The sequence below is a fragment of the Esox lucius genome, chromosome 10, assembly GCF_011004845.1.
Source record: "Esox lucius isolate fEsoLuc1 chromosome 10, fEsoLuc1.pri, whole genome shotgun sequence".
Classification (NCBI taxonomy): domain Eukaryota; kingdom Metazoa; phylum Chordata; class Actinopteri; order Esociformes; family Esocidae; genus Esox; species Esox lucius.
The window spans coordinates 9,515,627-9,539,501 of NC_047578.1; the positions used below are offsets into that span (position 1 = coordinate 9,515,627).

The 23,875-nt window shown below is 47.7% G+C and overlaps 1 protein-coding gene across 42 annotated transcripts in view; it reads right to left on the minus strand.

Moving 5' to 3' along the window:
* Positions 1–23,875, minus strand: part of clasp2 (cytoplasmic linker associated protein 2) — a 62,670-nt gene that overhangs the window by 2,320 nt on the left and 36,475 nt on the right. For 5 of the 42 annotated variants that reach the window (XM_029122792.2, XM_034294662.1, XM_034294661.1 and 2 more), the window contains 31 exons: positions 23,739–23,809; positions 23,560–23,619; positions 23,313–23,390; positions 23,062–23,229; positions 22,860–22,900; positions 22,440–22,589; positions 21,970–21,993; positions 21,614–21,631; positions 21,089–21,187; positions 20,809–20,835; positions 19,109–19,135; positions 17,520–17,699; positions 17,065–17,109; positions 14,808–14,915; positions 14,055–14,117; positions 13,424–13,530; positions 13,032–13,055; positions 12,719–12,874; positions 11,547–11,638; positions 11,339–11,402; positions 10,587–10,649; positions 10,068–10,070; positions 8,736–8,899; positions 8,059–8,137; positions 5,560–5,703; positions 5,260–5,403; positions 4,540–4,646; positions 3,530–3,671; positions 2,977–3,160; positions 2,000–2,196; positions 1,429–1,557 (listed from right to left, as the gene is read on the minus strand). In XM_029122792.2, the coding sequence (XP_028978625.1) occupies positions 1,429–1,557; positions 2,000–2,196; positions 2,977–3,160; positions 3,530–3,671; positions 4,540–4,646; positions 5,260–5,403; positions 5,560–5,703; positions 8,059–8,137; positions 8,736–8,899; positions 10,068–10,070; positions 10,587–10,649; positions 11,339–11,402; positions 11,547–11,638; positions 12,719–12,874; positions 13,032–13,055; positions 13,424–13,530; positions 14,055–14,117; positions 14,808–14,915; positions 17,065–17,109; positions 17,520–17,699; positions 19,109–19,135; positions 20,809–20,835; positions 21,089–21,187; positions 21,614–21,631; positions 21,970–21,993; positions 22,440–22,589; positions 22,860–22,900; positions 23,062–23,229; positions 23,313–23,390; positions 23,560–23,619; positions 23,739–23,809 (2,958 nt within the window). The remainder of the gene's footprint in view (positions 1–1,428; positions 1,558–1,999; positions 2,197–2,976; positions 3,161–3,529; positions 3,672–4,539; positions 4,647–5,259; positions 5,404–5,559; positions 5,704–8,058; positions 8,138–8,735; positions 8,900–10,067; positions 10,071–10,586; positions 10,650–11,338; positions 11,403–11,546; positions 11,639–12,718; positions 12,875–13,031; positions 13,056–13,423; positions 13,531–14,054; positions 14,118–14,807; positions 14,916–17,064; positions 17,110–17,519; positions 17,700–19,108; positions 19,136–20,808; positions 20,836–21,088; positions 21,188–21,613; positions 21,632–21,969; positions 21,994–22,439; positions 22,590–22,859; positions 22,901–23,061; positions 23,230–23,312; positions 23,391–23,559; positions 23,620–23,738; positions 23,810–23,875) is intronic. The other 37 variants (XM_034294643.1, XM_034294663.1, XM_034294653.1 and 34 more) reach the window with 33 other exon arrangements.

Below are 23,875 nucleotides of genomic sequence, written 5' to 3' on the forward strand. Positions count from 1 at the left end.
AATGACTGTTACATACACAGGAAAATAACAGGGTTACAGAACCACAGCTCTAATGACTGTTAAATACACAGGAAAAAAACAGGGTTACAGAACCACAGCTCTAATGACTGTTACATACACAGGAAAATAACAGGGTTACAGAACCACAGCTCTAATGACTGTTACATACACAGGAAAATAACAGGGTTACAGAAACACAGCTCTAATGACTTAAATACAAAGGAAGAACAGGGTTACAGAACCACAACTCAAATTACTGTTACATACACAGGACATAAACAAGTTAGAGAACAAGAGCTCAAATGAGAGATTATACCAGTGTGTGTGTGTGTGTGTGTGTGTGTGTGTGTGTGTGTGTGTAATACAGTGTGTACAAAACAGTGTGCGTGTAGGTGTTACACAGGGAGTGTGTGTTACAGAGTTTGTAGTCATAGTTTTCAGTCATGTGATTGTTCTGACAGCCTGGCTGGAAACATAGTTAAAACATGGCGGCTAACACTGGGAATTCTATGGAGCTAGTGCACAAGCTTGTCAAAATGTCTGCTTTTACAGCCTATAGGTGTTTAGGGGCACCTCACAAAACATGAAAAACAAAGGTATGCAAACAAAGTCTTAGGCACTTGTGACTCACTGTGTTATTTACATGGTTAAAAACAGTGACAGCCCTGCAGGACCTGAATCTAGGAATGAGTACATACACCTTGTGGAGAAGCAATCCCCTTACACACACTGCTACCAAAATGAAAGCTACCAAAGTACAGACAGCTATCTGTACATTCTATCAGGGTGGGTCAACAATGCAACTGTTTGGGAGATGAACGAGAATAAATCCTTCATTGTGAAAGCGAAGTTGAGTGCTAATTTACCTAAATGACCATTGGTTCTATGGGTGGTCAGTGTAGCGTAGTGCAGCCAGTATAACACAGAACCTTGTGACAAATGTACCGGTAATATAAACGTTCTCCCAATGTCAGGTAACCCACTCCTACTATTAGAATGACCCACCAATGACAGCCTGGGTTGCTGTGGAGAAGGTTGGATTGGTGTGATTTTCTCCTGTATTAACATTGTTATTAACTTAGCTAACACTATATGTTTAACAAGAGAGGTTTAGCTAGCCTCACTAACGTTCGCTAGGCCATGGGAATTGGCTGCGTTGGTGCAGACGAAAACAGACCATGTCATTCATTACAAGAATTACATGTAGATATGATTGCAAATACAATATATATGCAGTTAGCGCATCCAATGGAACCGTAACCATCTGGCATTTAGTATGACAAGAATAACTATTAAAAGTATTACAGTTAAAGTTGAGTTGTCGATATTGGGCAATAGATACGGTTTTGCCCGTTAAGTGGGCGTTCCCAAATGCCGTGACGACACGTGTAAACTATCAATATTAACACAAAGAGTGTGTGCTGGTACCTCTTTGTGTGGATCCTTGTGGGCCTCCAGGGCTTTCATAATCGTGAGTTCAGCGTAGTTCTTAAACCTCCAGGGCTGGTGGCTCAGGATCTCCCTCAAAACACGCAAGGCCAGAGCCCTGATCACATGCTGCAGGGAGGGGAGAGACGCGTCAATTGCTCCAAAAGATGAGGTATGTTCAAGAAGGTTTATCGAGAGAACAGTAAGACAAAAAATTCTGAATGACACAGGTTACATCTGGATCATGTTGAGGTCCCGTGAATCAGTCTTCGCAAATACAAAACCACTGGATCGGAGAACTGATTGACTATGTCTCCCGGCTGGCCTGGGAACGCCTCGGTGTCCCCCCGGAAGAGCTAGAGGAAGTGTCTGGGGAGAGGGAAGTCTGGGCATCCCTGCTTAGACTGCTGCCCCCGCGACCCGGCCCCGGATAAAGCGGGAGAAGATGGATGGATGGATGGATCGGAGAACGATGCATGTCAGTGAATCAGTGCATCCCTAGCTTGTGTTTTTGTTGTGGGTGTGTGTTCAGTGTGTATTTCCGTTGTGTGTGTGTGTTAGGTGTGTGTACCTCTCTGTCCCCGAGTGTCTCCAGTAGTAACAGGAGGATGGTTTTGAAGTGCTCATCCCAAGAGATCTGCAGTGTGTTTTCACGAATCAGCTTTAGGAGCTCACACAGAGCCGCCTTCCTCTCCTCCACACGCTCGTTGTGATTGGACAGCTCCTTCAGAAGCTCAGACACCAGCTCCGATTGGTCAATGCTGCTGTCTGTGAGGGGCAACAGCAAATACAGGTTGATACAGATACTGATTGCCAATGTGTTGCGTGGAAATTCTTGCATTGATGTATACTTGGTCGTCCTATGTATGAATGAGTTACTAGTTAAAGATGCTGAGAGGGATCTGGTGTTTGACTAAGAGACATCCTTGACCGGCACCAGAGGATTAGAGGGTTACTCGTAAATCAGTAGATCTGCATAACAATTTAGTGTCTCTGTTGATTGTCCAGACATTGTGTCTCCTCAGGAGTTGAGAAGGATAAGGTGGGGGGACAGCCAGCCTATGTTACACAAGACAGATGGGCAACAACTTACCACACCCCTTTTAACTGTAATAAATACGGATTGTTCATGTTTGGAGTCAGAGACTCCTCGGACGATTATGTTTGTAAGCGTTTGACGCGTCTCTCTTATTTGCAAATAATATTAATAAACTGTTGATTGTGCCAAGAGAATTTTGTCTCGGTTTCTTACTCCTTTAAGAGTGTCGATCGATGGAATTACCATCACAATGTACGAGTGTGTTGCGTGTATGTACGAGTGTGTTGCGTGTATGTACGAGTGTGTTGCATGTATGTACGAGTGTGTTGCATGTATGTACGAGTGTGTTGCGTGTATGTACGAGTGTGTTGCGTGTATGTACGAGTGTGTTGCGTGTATGTACGAGTGTGTTGCGTGAACGTTGGGGTGAGCTGTGTGTATATTGGGGTGAGCTGTGTGCACAGAATATTGGGGTGCGCCCTGGGTGCATTGGGGTGCGCTGTGTGTACCGTCAGTTTGCTGGTCTGACTCATCCAGCGAAGAATCTTTGAAACTGTGTTTGAAAGGGGAGTCGGTGAATGGGTCTCTGGATCCCCGGGGAGAAGAGGAGAGCAGGGGAGTGTTGAGGAGAGACGTCTTGTTATCTAGAGCAGTACGGCCTCCGTCCACCTGGTCAGCAGCAGTACCACCACCCTGAGAGAGACAGGGGTCACGACAGGGTGAGCCGGCCGACTGGTGAAGGTTATTTAGACGGACATAGAAATGCTGCCATCAACCGTGCGCCCTCACACGCAAACACAGATTTCCGATTAGGTTTCGGCGATTCTATGGAGTACAATGATGTTGTAGCCTGACAAATTATTTGTCCAACAAAACGTTTTGATCATAGATTTTCTTTTCTTGACGAGTCGGGAAAGATTTTGCCATGACGGGATGCCACGGAAAAATAAACACAAGCGAATCACCGGTGCGTATATGTATATATGAGAATTGACAGAGTATGAATAATGAGGACAAGGAGCTGCCATATGTAAGACGTCATGGCGTAGGATTCAAACAGACCTCCTCTCCTTCTCTCCGCCTGACCGGCTCGTTCATGTCCTCCTGGCTGCGGACGGAGAAGTTCTGGATGGCCTCGGTAACACCTCTCAGACTGCTGTAGATGTCCTCGGAGTTCATGTTCTCTGTGTCGTAGTCAAACGCACTGCACAAACAAGCGCATCAGTTATCGACGCCACTTTAACATACTCAAATGTGTTCTGAGGGCTGAATAAATATAATTGGTTCGTTAGAACACCCAATCAAAACGGAGAGTAGGCGGTGCTCATGAACATTTCAAGCTGGATCGAAAGAACAAGTGGATGTTATCTAGACCATAGGTCTTCAACCCACTCCTGGGGACCCCCCAGTCATTCAACAGTTTATGTTTTGCCCTGAAATAGCTCACCTGATTCAACAAGTAAGGGCTTGTTAATTAGTTAAAAAGTTGGGGGTCCTCAGGAGAGGGTTGAAGACCTGTGAGTCCAAAACCTCACTGAATGTCAGCTACATTACATCACATTTAGCACGCAATTAAGTAATGTTGTTTATTATTCACTCTTTCACAGAAGTGTTCATGAGCACCGCCTCCTCTCCATTTCGATTGGGTATTCGCCACAGACAGACAGAGACACACACACACACACACACACACACACACACACACACACACACGTACAGCTATCCTCATGGGGACCAGAAAATAGAAATTGCATGCTCCCTTGCCCTAATCTTAACTCTAAACCTAACCCTAACCCTAACCTAACCTAATCTAACCCTAACCCTGAACCTAACCTTAACCACAATAAAGTAACATTCATACCTCAAGGATGTAATGTCTAACCTTAACCCTAAACTTAACCAACAACGAAAGTTTGACCCTAAACCTAAACCCTGAGCCGAAAATTTACTTTTGCCTCACAGGGACCGGCAAAAGGTCCCCAAGAGTCAAATTTTCTCTGGTTTTACTATACTCATTGGGACACACACACACGCGCACGCACTTCATCCACACACACTGTATGGGTGTTTACCTGGGTGAAGGTGTGTTCTGTGATGTGTTGGTGGGAGAGGTGAGGGGGCTGGACCAGCTGGCGGGAGAGCGTGGCGTGTGACGTGTCAGAGGGCTTCCCATTGGAGCCTGGAGAGGAACACACAGTATCATGAGATGCACGAGTACCTCAGGCTGGTCAGAAACCTGCGGTCTACAACCCCACTACCCCAGGACTAACACCCTGGGTATACAACCCCCCTACCCCAGGTCTAACACCCTGGGTATACAACCCCCCTACCCCAGGACTAACACCCTGGGTCTACAACCCCACTACCCCAGGACTAACACCCTGGGTATACAACCCCCCTACCCCAGGACTAACACCCTGGGTCTACAACCCCACTACCCCAGGACTAACACCCTGGGTATACAACCCCCCTACCCCAGGACTAACACCCTGGGTCTACAACCCCACTACCCCAGGACTAACACCCTGGGTATACAACCCCCCTACCCCAGGTCTAACACCCTGGGTTTACAACCCCACTACCCCAGGACTAACACCCTGGGTTTACAACCCCACTACCCCAGGACTAACACCCTGGGTTTACAACCACACTACCCCAGGACTAACACCCTGGGTTTACAACTCCACTACCCCAGGACTAACACCCTGGGTTTACAACCCCACTACCCCAGGATTGGGTCTACAACCCCCCTACCTGTTTTTCTCAGGTGGTTCTGGTTTGGTGTGGGTTACCTGTGCAGCGTTGCCGGTGTTCCTCAGGTGGTTCTGCAGTAGTTTGGTGGCTCCGTCCTGGAAGGTCTTGGGCAGGGCTGCCAGCAGCATGGTGAACTCGGGAGTGTTTAACTGGAACAACGAGATCAGAACCGACTGGGCCGCCTGGAACACACAAACATGCAAATCACTATCTGTAGCAATTCGTCAATACAGCCAATAGTCAGCCAATAGTCAGCCAATAGTCAGCCAATAGTCAGCCACATGCAGCACACCAAGTGTGTTTGTGTGCGCGCGTGCGCACGTGTTTGCATAAAATACCTTCCTGACATCGGAGCTCTTTGGTTCTGTGGTCCAGGTGATGATGCGGGACACAGCCAGGCGCGTCTCACTGGAGTTGACAAAGTCCCGAGGCTCCATCTGCATTGTCAATGTCTCAATGTACTTCAGAATGGCCACTTTCACCTGGACACACACACACACACACACAGTATAAAAGTGAGACAACCTATTCCCAAACACACACGCGGTCAGGGGTGACATCTGCCAGGGTGGCTGGGGTTCATCCCAGGGGTTCCGTAACACTGAACTTGATCTAGTTCTAGTTGGACCAGGTCAAAGATATTCAGCAATGAATGAAGAACAGTGGTTGTTTCAGTTAGACATCTGCAACAAAAAAGCAGGCGCTTATGTCTTATGAAGGCGTGGTCATACAGCTATTATGGAGGGGTGGGGGGTATTGAAAAATTATTTTAAATGAGAGCCAACATACAATTTCATCCACATTCTCGAAATGTCTTCACTTAATATCAGATTGTCCTTTGTCTTCCTCTCTCTCTTCCTCTCTCTATTCAAAAGCACCTCATCAACCACCTGCTCCTTAGCGTGCGCGTCATAAAATTGCTTCCCCCTTAGCGCACTGACCTGGGAAGATTGGTTCCAGGCTGCGACCTGCTCGTTCAGAGAGCAGCAGGCGTGGCGCCTCAGGGCTCTTGTGGCAGGGGGGAGCAATTTAACGTTGCGCAGCGTGGCCCTCGAAGCAGGGGGAAGCAATTTAACGTTGCGCCGCCCGCAACACGTTCCCCTCCTCTCCACTTGCTTAGAGAGAGAGAGGAGAGCACCGCGTCAGAGAGGGAGGGGGGGAGGGAGGTAGAGAGGGGAGGAGAAGGAGAGGAAGTCAGGGTGAGAGGGAGGTTAGAGGAGACACCGCAGAAAGGAGGGCAAAATGAAAAGATGGACGAAGGGTGGAAGAGAATAGAGGAGAGGACAGACAGACACACAGGGACAGAGAATAAGGGTATAGATCAACCAGGAAGAGGGGTGTGGAAGGAGACCAGGGGAGGGGAAGGGAGAAGGGGTGTGGAAGGAGATCAGGGGAGGGGAGGAGGGGTGTGGAAGGAGACCAGGGGAGGGGATGGGAGAAGGGGTGTGGAAGGAGACCAGGGGAGGGGATGGGAGAAGGGGTGTGGAAGGAGACCAGGAGAGGGGATGGGAGGAGGGGTGTGGAAGGAGACCAGGGGAGGGGAAGGGAGAAGGGGTGTGGAAGGAGACCAGGGGATGGAAGAAAGAGAGAAGGAATAGCACAGCCAGGTGAGGGGGCGAGAGTGAAGGAAGCGGGAAAACAGGATAGAGGATAAAAGGGAGGCAGCGTAGGAAGGGGGAGGTGAGGCGGGCTCAGACTGCAGTGGTTAGCGGGTTTAATTGGATGCGTGTCAGTTACTATCCAATCAGAGTCCAAGGATTGGGTGGGTGGTGATGGGGGGCGGAGCAAGTGTTAAACAGCCGTGAGGTCAGAACAGTAGTTACCGTTGTTACTAAGACAGTAGTTACCGTGGTTACTGAGACAGTAGGGCGAGTCTGGCAACCGAGGTCGTCCCTGCCTTTTAACCCTCCCTCACCCCTCACCCCTCTCACTCCATCTTCCCTCTTTGTCACTTCTCCCTGTCAGCATCTTTCTTCAAACACTCAATGTCCAGGTTATCAGGTACAATAACCTGTTCACAAAAATGGATCACCGCCAGGCAATACTGAGAAGCCGTGGCTTTATTGGCAATGCAGCCAGACTCCTTCGGGGATTTCAGTTTTTATTTGATTGAACATCAGTTAGAATGGTTGAAACGAGTGACCTAACTTTGACCATGGTGTGTCCTTCCGTGCCGTGTCTAGGGAAAACCACAAACCGGGCAAACCACAAAAAACATCCAGTCAGCTGAAGTCCTGTGGCAAAAACAGCTAACTGACGAGAGGAGGCCACAGAAAACATGTCTTATTGGACAAGCTGCCTCCAACACTGGAAAACTGAGGAGCAGATAAACATTCCCTAGTCTGAGGAATCACAGTGCATCCTGAAATCTCCACAACACAACATGGAACTGGCAGTTTGGAACAGGAATATTCCAGTGCCCAGTATTAGATGGATGTACCAAATGTGTCCTTGTTTTACTATCCTTACGGGGACTTATGGTGTCCAGTACAAACATTTCCCTAAACCTAACTGTAAGCCCCCCCCAAAAAACAAACCCTAAACCTACCTCGAACAACAACCTTAACTGTAGCTTACACTCTAAACCTCTAAGTCGAAAATAGCCTTTTTCTGCAAGGAGATCAGTAGAATGTCTCCATTAGATAAACATTTCCTTGTTTTAATATCCGTACAGGGTCTTTTTGATAACTTGATCCTCAGGTGGACAGTAAAACCTGTAAATTCTCTCTCACCCAAACACAAGACAAAAACGCACAAACAAGACAAAAACGCACAAACAAGACAAAAACGCACAAACAAGACAAAAACGCACAAACAAGACACAAAGAGCTGTGTACCTTGAGGTTGGGTGTCTGAGTCTGGTCCACAGTGAACCTCATGAGAATAGTGAACTGAAGGTCATTGGGGAAAGACTCTCTGTAGGGGATATAATATACACAAATGCAATATATATGGAAATTGAAACACACACTTTAAAGGCTCTAAAAACTATTTAAATTTAACTGTTTGTGCATATAAGGAAAAAACTACTTAGTAGATTTTTTCTTTCGTGAATTAAAGTAGCACACAAATTAATCTAACAACACAGTAAAAGCAGAAGTTTGCTAAAGACAAGAAATGAACAATTCAGTGAATAACAGGTTGTTGAAGAGATCAATGTCCTATCAAACACCAAGTTCCCATTATAGATGAATAATAACATGAGATAAACAGGATTAGCAGACTCTTAATGCATGGGTAATTACTGTGGTAACGGGACATTATATCTAAAAAAACATCTCTAGTAGCAGATTGATTGAACCTCAAAACAGACATCATTACCTGGTCCGCCAATGACAAAATGTATCTGAATTTGAGGATGTGCTAATATTCTACCTTGCTGATAACCTCAGTCAGCTTTGCAAATAAAGTCAGCTTTTCCAACCTAAAGGAATCGCTAGAGCGCGGTGAGAAAAGGAAATCCCTGCTGATGATGTCAACACACGGGATAGATACACATGCGGCACACACTGACCGTGTGACATCCAGTGCTTTCTGGACCTTGGCCTGCACGGAGCCCAGCAGATCAGCTCCCATCTTCTTCAAGAGCTGGGTGAGCAGAACAAACAGCCAGTCCTGGAGGTCCTCTTTATGCACCAGGATGAAGTCCACCAGAGTCTCTAAGAACATACTGAACACCTGGGGACACACAGAGGGGGTTACATACTTAGATGAGGTTTACACACACACACACACACACACACACACACACACACAGACACACACAGACACACACAGACACACACAGGACTACATAAAGAGGCATTAGGGGTACTATGGGAGTGTGGGGAGTGGAGAGTGAGAGGTTGTGGGGAGAGGAGACTGCCATACAGGAGAAAACCAAGTTTCTGAATAATCAAAGAACCAACCATCAACCAACCAACCACCCACCAAGCACGCAACATTCATCTCTTAACCATCATCCGGCCATCCATCAACCCACCAACCAGCCAATCACCCTTCCCTCCATCCATCCATCATCAACCAACCAACCATCCACCACATCTCTCAACCATCAACCAACCAACCATCCACCACATCTCTCAACCATCAACCAACCAACCATCCACCACATCTCTCAACCATCAACCAACCAACCATCAACCAACCAACCATCCATCAACCAACCAACCATCCATCAACCAACCAACCATCCATCAACCAACCAACCATCCATCAACCAACCAACCATCCATCAACCAACCAACCAACCATCAAACAACCAACCATCCATCAACCAACCAACCATCCATCAACCAACCATCCATCCATCCATCCATCAACCAACCAACCATCCATCAACCATCCATCCATCCACCATCCATCCACCATCCATCCACCATCCATCAACCAACCAACCATCCATCAACCAACCATCAACCATCCATCCATCCATCCATCAACCACCCATTATCCATCCATCCAACCAATCACTTAGTCACTCCAGTCAGCATGCAACATTATGATTACCAATTCAAAATATTTAGTATTCACTAAACACACATGCGAATTGGCTGTCGCCTGCAACAGAGCAGGGACGCAGGCACCAATCACAGGAGGGTGTGATGTCATAGTGATGTCACAACTCTGAGCAATGACATCACTGGGCTGATTAGTGAGTGAGTCTGCGGTTGCCTTGGAAAACACTAAATTGGCAGCTCCCTTCAGAAACGGCCATTCATCAGATTCATTATTTAATCAATGAATTCAAAAAGTAGTCTCCAATCAGATTAATGGTTAGTGTCACAACCACACAAACGTTAATAAAACGTCAATAGAACGTAAAATAAACGTTGTCCAGACTTACTCTCTAGAGAGAGTTCCAGAGGGGAGGCATGGAGGAGAGAAACAAACAACAGTTAGCATCCTGGGAAATACACTTACACAGACACACACACACACACACGTGAACATATGCTCGCAGAGTACACATGCTGCTTTTTGAGTACCTGGTGGTACCTATCTGAGGACCTGTAGGTGAAACGGTGATATTGTGCATTAATGTGACGACACACTCACAAGGACTACCAGCCTCTTATAAGAACCACTCCAGATCCTTATAGGAGTCTCTCTGCTACACTCCAGAGAGAGGATGGGAGACGAGAGGAGGGAAAGAGGAGAAGAGGAGGAGAGGAGACAAATGAAGAAAAAAAGAGAGCTACTCACAAAGGGAAGACTGAGAAATGGGTAAGGGAGACCGAGGGGAGAAAAGGGAAGGGTAAAGAGAGGGCAGAGGGGAAAGCGAGATAGGAGACAGGAAGAGGAGAACAGGGAGAGGAGAACAGGGAGAGGGAGGGTAAAAGAAAGGCGTGACAGGGAGGTGTACCTTGAAGGAGGCTGAGCTTATACCGGATTCTGCGGTTCCATAGACCCTAGATCCGGATTCTCGCTGAAAGTCACAACCGGTACCGTCAGACGAAGAGGCGGGGAGGGGGAACACACACCAGCGTGTGTATGGGGGGGGGGGGGGGGGGGGCGGGGGACACACACCAGCGTGTGTACGGGGGGGGGAGGGAGGGGGAACTCCATACAGAAACAGGAGTAGGGGCGGGCCGTTAAAGGTGGGGCAAATCGAGGCGGGCGGGGTTAGTCAGAAAGAAGGGGGGGGGGGCTGCGAAGATGGCGGTGAGTGTGCGCGCGTGTGCGGTCAGTGTAAACATACATGGACCACGCAGGGAGGTAGAGGGAAGGAACTGAAGAGAAACGCGGCGAGCACAACCACCAGATTGGCTGATGAACAGTGAGAGAGCAATCCCATTGGCCAGCGGAAAGTGTGAGGTCACCACAGACTCAGGCGTGCCATGCCATTAGAATCCAGTCAGCTACTGCCACACGCAGCGCATGCCTGTGTGTGTGTGTGTGTATTAGTGTCCGTGTGTGTGTTACACCTGTGTGTGTTAGTCTGTGAGTGGGTGTCAGAATGTTTGGAAACCCAAGTGTCATTTTGGCAGAATCCGGTACCCAGAATAAATGCAGGTGTATAAACAGTGTGTGTGTGTGTGTTTGTGTGTGTGCTGAGAGAGAGAGAGAGAGAGAGAGAGAGTGAGTGTGTGTGTTTACCTGTGCATGCAACCATACCTTACTATGGGGGTCTGCAAACATTCTGGTGAAGATCTCACACAACCTCTTTAACTCCACACGACTGTTGATTCACAAACACACACACACACACACCAAGTTAGACAAAAACGAATACACCTATGCTAGCATTTACGGATTCCAATGTACAGTTTACAAAAGTCACTGACAGGCTGCCAGGAGAAACCCTGCATTGTGATAGGCTGACCTGAGTGTCCGTTGGTTCTTCAGTAGAGCCTGTAGACCCAGTAGACCCTCCTTCCTCTCGGACCAGTTAGCACTGGCACAGCGGTTCAACACCTGGGCGACAAAGGGTCAACCACACTGTGAAAATCTCACTTCTAAAGGGTTAGGGTTCAGTTAAGTTTCATCCCAGTAATGTTTCTGACACGTCCTACAAATCGTCCAGCATTTCACAGAGAACCCTAGTACAACATCCAGGGGAGGGCAGGCCTCTCTTGCCTCGGCTAGGGTCAGTGTTCCTGACTACCTCACCGGGAAGGTATGGTCAAACATTTTATTAATGGCGGAGATGAGAGGCGAGAACCACTGCTCACATAAAAGACTACAGCCACCCAGGCTATGGTCTGTTCATACTGCAGCCGTCTGGCAGATGTTACCGGAGCATCAGGGCACATACTTCCAGACTGAAAAACAGTTTTCACCCCCAGACCATAAGGCCCCTCAACCAGCAATACTGATCTATTGACCAAAGGAGCACTTCATATAACATATTCTCTGGTCACTTTTTATATACATTCAATGTACATCAGCACATTTTAATGTATCCATTTATAGGCACAACAACACTGATATTTATAACATTTAAGATTTATTTTCATACTGTCCATAATCGCATTTTTACATTCTCTGGAATTGCAGCTCGTATCTATTGTTATGTATATATTTTTTTTATTTTTGCTTTACATATTTCTTAATGCTTACTGCGTAGATGTCGCGTGCCATGTCCCAAGAATTTCACAGTGCAGAAGGACGCCATGTTATTAGATGCATCGGACAAATAAAATCCCTTGACTTTGACTAAGGACACAAACGCGCGTTTCAACTCTGCCAAATTCCACCAGAATGATCCTCAAGAGTTTTGGCACAACGTTCTATGGACAGACGGGTCGAAAGTAGAACGTTCTGGGACATGTTCTGTCTGGCAGAATCCAAACACGGCATTCCACAGCAACAACCTCACACTGACAGTCAAGCACGGTGGTGGTGTCCTGCGACCCGGAGAACCCCCGTCAGTTTGCTTTTAACCAGACGGCAACGACACAGCGGTTTAGCGGCGCTTCAAGTGACCGGGAAAATAAACAATTTAAGCGCAGAAGACGCCTACAGGCCAACGGTCAAGCCGTCACATTCTCTGACCTCGGCCACATCTTCGGTCTGTCTCATGTACGTCGGGATGGCGCCCCCGTTCCGGGAGCTGTAGGAGCGCTCGGAGCAGGCGCTGGACGCGTCACTGTTAGCGTCGTCGTCTGAATACATCCCGTAGTTCTCATACCGCCGCCGGGCTGGCTTCTTCTGCAGGGAGAGGAGAGGAGACAGGAGGTGGAGGAGAACGACCGGGGAGAAACACACTTTACATAACATGTACACATACCGAAATGCCATGGACAATTCACACACGCACACTGGCACGCACGCACGCACACACACGGCAGGAGTTGGAGATGCTGACCTTAGACCGCATGTCTCCCAACAGCTGAGAGCGTTAAACAGAGGAACCAGGGGTTAGTCACAAAACAATAGTTAGGTGCTGTGGTACCCAGAATGCTTCAGTGGGGACCACGTTCTCTTGGAACAGGATCATGGGCTGTTAGTTGGTTAAAAACCTAACGACAGCACATTATAACCTGTACATTTAGATTTTTATATCAACAGATAACCGTCATGTTCTTCACATTTCCACTCGTCAAAATGAAAAGAACCCCAACTTGGAATACCACTGAATTGTGTCTGTCCGTCATCAAGCCACGAAGGAGACAGATCCAGAGAAAGGGAAGGTAAAAGCTGTGTGTGCGTGTATCAGTGTGTGTGTGTGTGTGTGTGTGTGTGTGTGTGTGTGTGTACCAGGGCGTCAGCAAGGGCCTCTTCCACGTCCGACCCGGTGTTGAGGACCCTCATGGCACTGACAGACGACGACAGGCGACTGGACTGGCTGATACTGTATCCTGAACCTGGGCCGGCGGGGGAGCGTGGGAGAGACCAACACATAAACACGTCACCGATGAAGACAAGCACACGACATCACCCACCCGTATTCAACTGCCCACCCCACCTCCCGCCCGCCTTCCTGGTGGCGACAGAACTGACACATGACCACAGGACCGTGACCTGCCGGGTTAAGCATGATGGGAGGAAACAAAACAAGCAAAGATGGAGGACGCCGTGCAGAGGCGTGTCTGAGCCGATGGGGGGCGGGGCTAGAATCAAGAAATACGCGAGTAAAAGCAGGAGACAAATGTCTGTTCGGAATGGAGTGAGTATGGTTGGTCGTGGCAACTGAACGGATGGTGGAAGCATGCGTTTTTCCCCGAACGAAGCGTATGGTCCAGGAAAAGAAGAGAAATAATAAACTCAGGATGGGTTTCACTTTGAACGAAAAGCAGAAGAAAAATGGTTTTTGTGTACAGGGAGTGTTACACAGAGATATAAAGGCCTGTGGATGGACAGGGTGAAGGAGAAGGTACTCATCGTTCACCTGTGGCCCCTAAAGCATCAGCGGAATGAAGAGCTCCAGTAGAGCGAGAGTAGTGCCGTGACGCTGCAACCACACACACACACACACACACACACACACACACACACACACCCCCTTGAACGTTAGAATTCACACACTGTGTGTGTATGCAAGAGAGACCCAGAACCATACAACAACCTGTCTGTGTGCATCTGTGCGAGATACATACTATATATATTTGGGTATGAATGGATAGTTTGTTGTGTGTGTGTGTGTGTGTGTGTGTGTGTGTCCGCACGCATGGATAGTTTGTTGTGTGTGTGTGCATGGATAGTTTTTTGTTTGTGTGTGTGTGTGTGTGTCTGTGTGCATGTATAGTTAATTGTGTGTTTGTGAGAGAGATTAGTAACCCTGTTAAAGTCCGGTCCTGCTTTCCTAAAGGGTCTCTTTAACGTGACCAGTATGAGGAATCAACTGTTTTCATGACCAGTCTGGCTTCCTCTCATGATACATTCCAGTTTATATTCTAGCGAACATATAAAAAAGCAGAGAGGACAACCCAAGTCCAGCTAGGATTGTTTTTTCCCAAAATCCTGTTTTAGTTTTCCATACTGATTCAAGTTGATTCAGAGCTAGTGTAACAGTGTGTGTGTGTGTAACAGTGCGTGCCTGTGTGATATGGTGATACCCGTGAACACGCGTGTACACCCTATTTGTGTACACGGGCGTGCCATCTTTGTGTGCATGCAACCTACACACGCGCGTGTTACTCACCCAGGGGTGTAAAGGAGCGCACAGGGCTGGTGTCTCTGCTGCTCTCTCTGCTGGCCTCTCTACTGCAACCCTGACTCATACTGGGCCGAGGGATACGACTGCCCCGAGCTACGATGACACGGTCCCGGGGCGGGGGGGGGGGGGGCAGGGGGGAGGCAAGGGAAAGAAGGGAAAGGGAAAGAGGCAGAGAGAGAGTGAGAGGAGAGAGATAGAGAGACAAAACAAGAGACACAGAGTAAGGTTAAGAGAGAGAGACGAGGAAACAACAAGGCAGAAAAAGAAAGAGAGAACCCACGGAGACAGAAAGAGAGAACCCACGGAGACAGAAAGAGAGAACCCACGGAGACAGAAAGAGAGAACCCACGGAGACAGAAAGAGAGAACCCACGGAGACAGAAAGAGAGAACCCACGGAGACAGAAAGAGAGAACCCACGGAGACAGAAAGAGAGAACCCACGGAGACAGAAAGAGAGAACCCACGGAGACAGAAAGAGAGAACCCATGGAGACAGAAAGAGAGAACCCATGGAGACAGAAAGAATGAAAAGGTGAGAATGAGACAGAGAGCAAGAGCGAGAGAGGGAGAGAGGGAGAGAGACAGACAGAAAGAGAGTGAGAATAGTGACACAAAAAGGATTGAACAAAAGCCCGGCTCTAGTGGCTCCAGGGTGGGTCTCGGCCCAGAGAAGATGAGTCCGTGGACTGTTGAGACAGTCCTGGAGAGCACAGGACCGCTGGGCTCAGAAATGACACGCACACAACCACCAGACCAACAGGAGGGGGAAATGTGAAGCAGATGAAAGATCAGGGCTTGGGGTGGGGGTGGGGGGGTTGTCTCTGTTTTTATATCCAATAAGCATCAAGCCCATCCTGACTGTTTATTGGGCAGAGCCGGCATCCACACACCAATTAATGTTAATCACACCCTAAGGAAATTGTTACAGGGGAACCAATGAAACTTCAACGATCCTGTGCCTCTTCATGCGCAGGCCAATCGGTTAGAGGGAAGACGCGCATTTTCAATCACGATTACCATGGCAACCCATCACGGCAAATTATCACCAAGACAAAACACACAGGCATGAGGTCGGAGGTTAGAGGAGGATTCTGGGATAATGGGGTGGAGAGCGACAGCCTGACGGTAAAGTAAGCAAAGGCAGGTGGAAGTGGTTGGAGAGAGTAGGCTTGGGCGGTATTAAGACAGTCATAATACAGACCTTGTGGAATCCCGGGACACCAATATCGGCACTGAACATTAGGGGGCACTGTTTCAGCCCCCACACAGCCTCTGTAATGCCTTTATCACACCCACTGTGCCGCCCTGCTCAAATACACTACAATTACAGGCGTTTCCAATACAAAGCTGCATTTGCTTGGCAGCGTTGTGTTGCAGAGGCCAGGGCAGAGCCTTCTGTGTGGGGTCCCAGAGGACTGATGGACACACTGTCTACCTGGTAATTACATTCGCAGATCTAAATCAGCCCCTGATAACAGGGATAGAATGACAACCAGCAGTACTCTGGGTCTCGGCGTAGAGCTGAGAAATAACCAGCACCAGCTCTCCCCGAATCACATGACTGGGCTGCAATTCGAGGACCAACAAGGGGTCAATTAAATCAGAACCCGCATTGCATGGGATGAATATTGGAAATAAAAATAATGCTATAAAATATGGTTATGGGGTTTGAATATATCACCGCCTTAATCGGATTCCCTCCTTCTTGCAAAGATTACATCTTTATTGAATATTTAAACCAAATACAATTCGTATTAAGATTTAAATAAAAAATCTTTCCAGTTTGCACCGTGGTGAAAAGCAATATAAAAATGATATAAAAGATTCTATGACAATAGAATAACTGATCAATACGATTAGGCAAAAGTGGTCTGCATTAATAAGACACTTCTCACTAACATAAAGAGTGGGTAATCTAAAAAAAAAGGAGCCAAACCAAACCCAGCTAAACGGAACTAAAGACTGAAAACAAAAAAATACAAAAAACTGAATTGAGGGTATTCAAAAACCATCCGTGGCTATTCCTACAGACGTAATTAGCTATTCCTACAGACGTAATTAGCTATTCCAACAGACGTAATTAGTTCAATTTCATATACCGCACAAGCCTAGGAGAGAGAGATATTTGAGAGCCATTAAAGAGATGGAGGGGCGGGGGAGGGTGGAGAGAGGGACAGGTAGACATGGGAGGGAGGGATGAGGGCAGAGGTGGAGTTAGCAGGACGGAGTCAGAGAATTCTTACCTCCTCTGCTTGCTCCATTGTAGACAGAGCTAATACTGGAAGGAGCTGAATATGACAAGAGACGGGGGAGCACAGGAGAAAGAAACGGGGTAAAATAGAGAGTTGAGGAAAGGGTTAAAAAAATATACAAAAAGGTTATCGCTGTCAAAGTTGTGGAAGAAAAAACACGGTTAAGTGACCTCGCAGGCCACCAATATGGAGGGCAACATGCGGTTGGTTGGGATTTATCAAGCCGTCAAAAGTGATTTCAATCAGGACAAGGTGGAAAAGGCCAGAGAGAGATGCTAGCAGGACCTGTGTGTGTGTGTGTGTGTGTGTGTGTGCAAACAGAAGCAGGCAAATGGAGGATGGGAGGACTTTATTGGTTTATAAATAACAAAGATTAAGAAAATGCACTCCGCCGAAGTAAAGGCTGGGGCTTGTGGACCTGCTTGGGCAGTGGGTGTTCTACTCACCGACCGACAGGCGGGTGGGGGAGGAGTCTCGTGAACATCCCTGACTGCGAGGGATGCGGCTACGTCTTCCGCCTGTCCCCGCCCCTCCGGCCCCGGCTAGGACCCTCTGGGCTCCAGAACCCAGCGTGCTCAGAGCGGTGCTAGTCAGGACGCGGCCCGGCGAACCACTCCGGCTGCCAGCTGCGAAGACGGAGAGGGGAGGGTTAGACACGCGGACCACACGCTAACACTCCACCGTCCACAGCAGACTCGGGTTAAATACATATTTTGTGTCAAACACTAAAGCAGTTTTTGGCCAATGGCGGTATCTGACCCAGGTGTGGTGACTAGGAAGAACCAGATGAGTGTAGTAACATGGTGAATGGGCTCAATGGGCCTTCAACCGTTTGGATTTAAAAGAGAGACTTACTCTTTTTCTGCAAGAGGTTTATCCTAAATCCTCTCTCCTCAGTGACCGAAAAACAGTTTGTGGAAGTGATTGAGGAACATGACTTTTGCTGGCCTTTTTGGTGGCACCCCAGGCATTGTGGGTAGACCTGGATTCAAACACCAGGCTTCCACGACACAGCTTTACAGCGAGGCAGTGACTGAAAGCGCTGGGCTACTTCGGCGAAGCACCGCGGTTTATGTTGAGGACCATTATATTTCATACAAGTACATTTTTGTGAATGTTCACTCTCCACGCAAACTCTCCTCGATTACCTTACAACTGTTCCCAAAGATGACCAGAGGTTATGGAGGAGGGAGGAGGTCAGGACGTGACAGGGAAAACCCATTTGGCAGCCATTTTGGAATTGTCATAACCTCAACATTGTACTGGCAATAATGCTCAGGGTAATATACCTATTCCCACATAAGGGCAAGTACAATATATATTTCAGTCTGCTTCCACTTTTCCATCACACAGCCCATAATGTATTGTGCTGAATGACAGACTGACACATCCCTATGTGATCTCTTGACAAGATTTTTCAGTCGCTGAAGTGAAATGGACAGAGAGACTCGTGACGAGTTAGAAGAAAAATATTCTGCTTGCCCTAATGAAAACTCAGCACATCCATCTTATTCAGCACGCGCACACACAGAATACACAAACCTTACATACTACACAAACCACGCACGCACGCACCCCTCACCAACCAGTGAGTTGACACTAGCAGTAAGTTACATGAGAACCACACTCCCTCATCAGAGCGGTCCGGTCCGGCAGAACATGCTGCATGCATGTCTGTTTACCTTGCATGTACTAGAATTACCAAAACATTCCCTCGCTGTCTCCATTCCGCTCTCTCTCACCGCCCTTGGGCAATCCATGCACAACCACTGAGTTCTGGAACGCTCGGACACTCAAACGTCTTTCTCCGCGGTGTCCGTCCCTTCATCATCCTCCTCTCCTCCCGAACAGGCTCAAACAGGCCTCAACGTGTGAGTAGTCATGAGAAGGGAGGCAGCCATGCTTGAGTCTGAACTACAAGTCCCAGTATACTTCAGTCAGTGGGGGTGGAGCTTTAGGTGACCAGCACAGAGTGGGTGTTGTGGAGGGTGAGTGAGGAGGTGAGGGTAACAGGTAGTATATGTTAGATTCTTACCACCAACAGGGGTAGCAGACTGAGATCCTGCGTCAATTAGGAGGCAGAGCAGAGAGGGGAGGAGCCGTAAGCCCATTGGTTGGTCGGGGAGCGGAGGCGGGGACAGGAACCGGAAGTTAAACCAGATGAGTTATGGGTGTTAGAGCACAAAGCACCATGGGAATTAGAACACAGAGAGCAATATGGGAGCGTGTTTCCGAGACGAGAAAATGAGAGCGACAACGACCACGCTTTAAATATATGGGGAAATGAAATGCAAACAAATAAATAACTACAGAATAAAGTGTGAAGGCCGAGACACACAGAACCAGCAGTTATGGTCGATGGAAAGACACTAGAGCACTGCACGGTGGGTAGCCAGTGTGTGACATAACAATATTGCGGACGAAGCAAAGCTGCTTCACAATGGAGAAATAAAAAACACTTCAAAGAAAAAATGCTATAAAAAAAAAACACACCATTTTCCTTACACACCCACACCTTACACTGACCCTCCACAGCCCTCTATCCCATCATCCTTAGGGAGTCACTCAAGTCACATGACCAGCCGAAAGTCCCACCTCACAAACAAATCATTGGTTTAGAAAAATCCCACCCCACCGGAACGGAAGAAGCAGAGCACCCACACGGCCAAACCGACCCGCTGCCCCTCTGAACCTCAGTCTGAATGGGAATGCCATTCAACTGAGACAGAGCAAGATCCCTTTTAGACTACATGAGATCACTTAAGATCAGAGAGTTCACGTGGCCAGGGTGTACCTCTGTCTTACAGGATGGTTCAGCTAAATAAAACCACACATTGTTGTCCTTATCCAGTAAGCAGGCTGTGTTTTCTTTTGCCATCTGTCCTTAGGTTATATTTGCTAACGTTTCGTCATTTGTTGCACAAATTCCATTCAAGTCCTGGTCATTTTATTATTACAATCTTTCACACATCGAGCTTAAATGATCTGAAAGTATCTTAACGATACCGTGAAGCTCAAGAAGGTTACATAAATCAAGTCACGCATTTAAAAAAAAAGAAACGTGCTATCGACAGAAACAAGACGCGTTGCCCGCTTTTAAGAATTTGGGGTGGAAACTGTCTGTTCCCTCAACTATGACCTGAAAAACATGCAGTTTGTTACGCTACAGACAAAACAGGTTAAGGAATTTCACAGGTTGGTGACAATGACCTTAGAAGAGATTACTTTAGTCATCCTATGAAGATGTGGTCCATTGACAATGTTACTCCAGTGACATGATGACTGATGCACGGTCACCATCTAACAAATGAAAATAACCACGGTCGGATCCATGATACCGTCATGGTTTAGCCAAGGCCAGCCTATGGTTTTTGCCAGCGGTTGTCAAGAGTGCAGGGGCAAACCTGCTGTTTAAATGCTACAGTTTTTCTGAAAAATATAAGAATGCACGTTTCATGTACGCCATGTCCAAACTGCGCACACGCTGCTATTGGACAAGGCCGACTTATTTCCTGTTGCTTTATTCGGTCATGTTTTGTTTAACTCTATTGGCGGAACTGGACTCTCCACACCAACAAACACACCACCATATTGATGAGACACCAGGCATGCAGAGACCACTTTCAAACACACACTCACACCCACAAAAAAAACATGGTGACCATGAGAGCAATAGAAAGGGTCTGTCCAACCCACTGCAACACACACACACACACACACACACTCACAGAATACCTGCCGTGCAATCAGATTCGTCGGAACCTAAGAGGTATAAAAAACATTTGCAGGAGCTTATTGTCACTGTCTGAGACACCAGAAGTGGCTACAGTCTCTACTCACAGCAAACACACACACTCAAATACACTCACACACACACACACACACACACACACAACAATCAATCAGATATTTTGTGCATGTGAGCAATTTCGTCTTTAAGACTCTAGAACGGACTGAATATTTTGTGTTTCAGGTGTGCGTGCGCATGTGCCTGTCTGTGTGCGAGTCTCCTTACGCTGTGACTGGGACACCATCTTGGTACGGGTGCGTCCCCGGGAGTCCACCTGGCTGACGTTGACTGGCGTGGTGAGAGGCTGCTTGTTCCTCAGACGACCTAAGGTCAGAGGTCGTACTGTTAGATGGCTCCCACGTTCTGAGAAGGAAACCCCACCACCCTCCACTACTAAGAAATAAGCACTAGAGAAGATGAAAGGCACTACTGTATTGGTCCTGAACTACTGTTACATACCACTATACAGCTCCAGAAAAAATTAAGAGACCACTGCAAAAGAGACCTTTTTCTTTCCTTTCCAAAAAAGTTGAAAAAGGAAGGTCTTGAGTGAGGAACAGAAGGGTTAAAATGAAGACACCACTGCAAATTGAACGCTTTTGTTCCTCACTCAAAACTTGAAAGAAAAAGGTGCAGTGGTCTCTTAATTTTTCCCTGGAGCTGTATGTCTACAGCTGTTCCTAACCCTAAACACACACACACACACACACGTTGTCCAGTTTCAAGCTACATTCACGACTACTGTCTTACCATTGACTGACCTGGCCCCTACAGTAAGACACAGAAAGGGAAGGGCAATGTCAGAGGTCAAAGGTGATACAAAATGATGTAGCTAAGCTTACTAAAATATCCCATTATGTCCTCAAATGAAATGCCATTGTTACTGGACAAAATAAACATAAAAGTGGGACTTTCTTCCAGTCCCTGATGTCAGAGATGATTAGTGAAATATGAGATGTTATGAGGCAGGGGGCGCCATGGTTACTGAGTGGCAGGAGTTAACTGCTTCCTGTCCAGGGCCAAAGGTAGGAGGGAGAAAGAAAATCAAGGGAAGCGGGGCGAGGTTTTCAAGACAGGGAGAGTGAAGCAGGAGGAGATGATCTTACCATCCGTTTTATCAGAGGCATCATCTTAGTGGCAGAGAGAGGGAAGGAGAAAGAGAGAAGAGAAAGGGCGGAGTGAGAAGGTGAGAGGACCAAGAAAAGAGGGGAGAAAAGAAGGGGGAGAGTGGCATAGTGTCTGTTTTAGTAAGAGAACATAGTCAAAACAGAGAACCATGCAGGAACAACAACTAGAACAGCTAGCCAACACACACATACACGCGCACGCACACACACGCACAGAGAAAGGCAGGATTGGATGTGAGAGGCAGGCAGTGTATTCAGAGGGATGGAGAGTAGAGCAGCACGGGGCTTGAAAGCAGCAGGAAACCATTCTAGCGTTTAGCCCCGCGACCACGCCTGTGCCTGGGTGATTAATTCACAGACCAAACGACTGACAGCGGAGTGATACAGACAGGTGTCCAAACTACTGCTTGCTTGGTTGGCCGTCTGGTTTTGATCGACAGCTGCCTTACCCAATGAGGAGTAGGAGCCGGGGCTCAGTCTCACTGCCCCCACCTGCCCGATGTGCCGCTGCTTAGCAACTGTTGCTGCATTAACATCCACATCACTACGGGAACGCTGCAGGGAGCCCGACGAAGCCCCGCCCTTTTGACCCACGGGGACTGGGAGGGGGTGAAGGGGAGACAAACACACACACACGTGCAAATAACAACACATCACTTTACTGTACGACAACCACTAACACGACCAGCACAGACTCTCACTACACGATCACAGCCGTGCACATACACCCATACACACAGAAACACATAACTGAATGTGTAAAAAAACAAACATCGCATACACAGCAGGTGGACAAGATCAGGGATGATGTCAGGGATGATGTCGTCAACAAAGGAGAGTTACTGTGTGTGTGTGTGTGTGTGTCTCACCTCTTCCAGGAGCAGCGGACCATTTAGATGACAAAGGACGACTGGGAATGAGAGCAGCAAAACAGGGAAAGATGGGAGAGGAGTGTAGAATTATTTTTGACATCTGAGCCATTTTAAACAAAACAAAAACAACAAACACACACACACGCACGCACGCACGCACACTAACACTGCATGACTGTCACAGGTCAGGGGTCATTACTTGAGGCTCTCCTGGGACGAGGAAGAGGAGCGGTCGCTCTGAGGAAGTGATGCAACACTTCCAGAACTTTTGAGAGACGACTGCAGGCTTTTCTGATAGGATGGTTCCAGTGAGTTGAACAGAACATCTGCCTCCCCAGGAAAATGGTTCCTCAGGCCCCAGTAGGCCCTGGGAGAGGAAGACACAGTGTGTGGGAATCAATGTGAAGGCAAAGGTCTGTGTGTGTGTGTGTGTGTGTGTGTGTGTCTTACTTGCGGGCCTCAACTCGGGCCTCAGCGTCAGCATCAGCAATTCCCTTCTTAATGCTTGCTACCAATACTGCAGTGTGTCTGAGAAAGAGAATGAGAGAAAGACAACATGACCGCGTCCACCATACAACCAAGATTCCATGAGTGTTTGTTGGAGTCCTGTATTTGTCTGCCGGTGTGTATGTGTGTCTGTGTGTGCGTGCGAGTGTGTGTGTGTGTGTGTGTGTGTGTGTGTGTGTGTGTCTCTCACCTCTCCAACGTCTGGGTCTGCCACTCCTGCAGCAGCAAGTCCAAGAACTCAAAACATTTCCTGACGGAGGAAAGAACGTAATTATCACCATAACTACAGTCATTTTCAATTTTTATTTTTGTCATTGCAACCACCATCATCATTAACTACGTTTTTGAAATATTCATTGTCACGCTCACCTTCTAACAGCCACAGATTTACAGGTGCAGTTACTGGTGATTAGAGGAATGAGCCTGGGAACGTGTGTGTGCTGCAGAGAGAGAAATATACAGACATACTGTCATTCTGTCCGTCTGTCTGTCTGTCTAATATACAT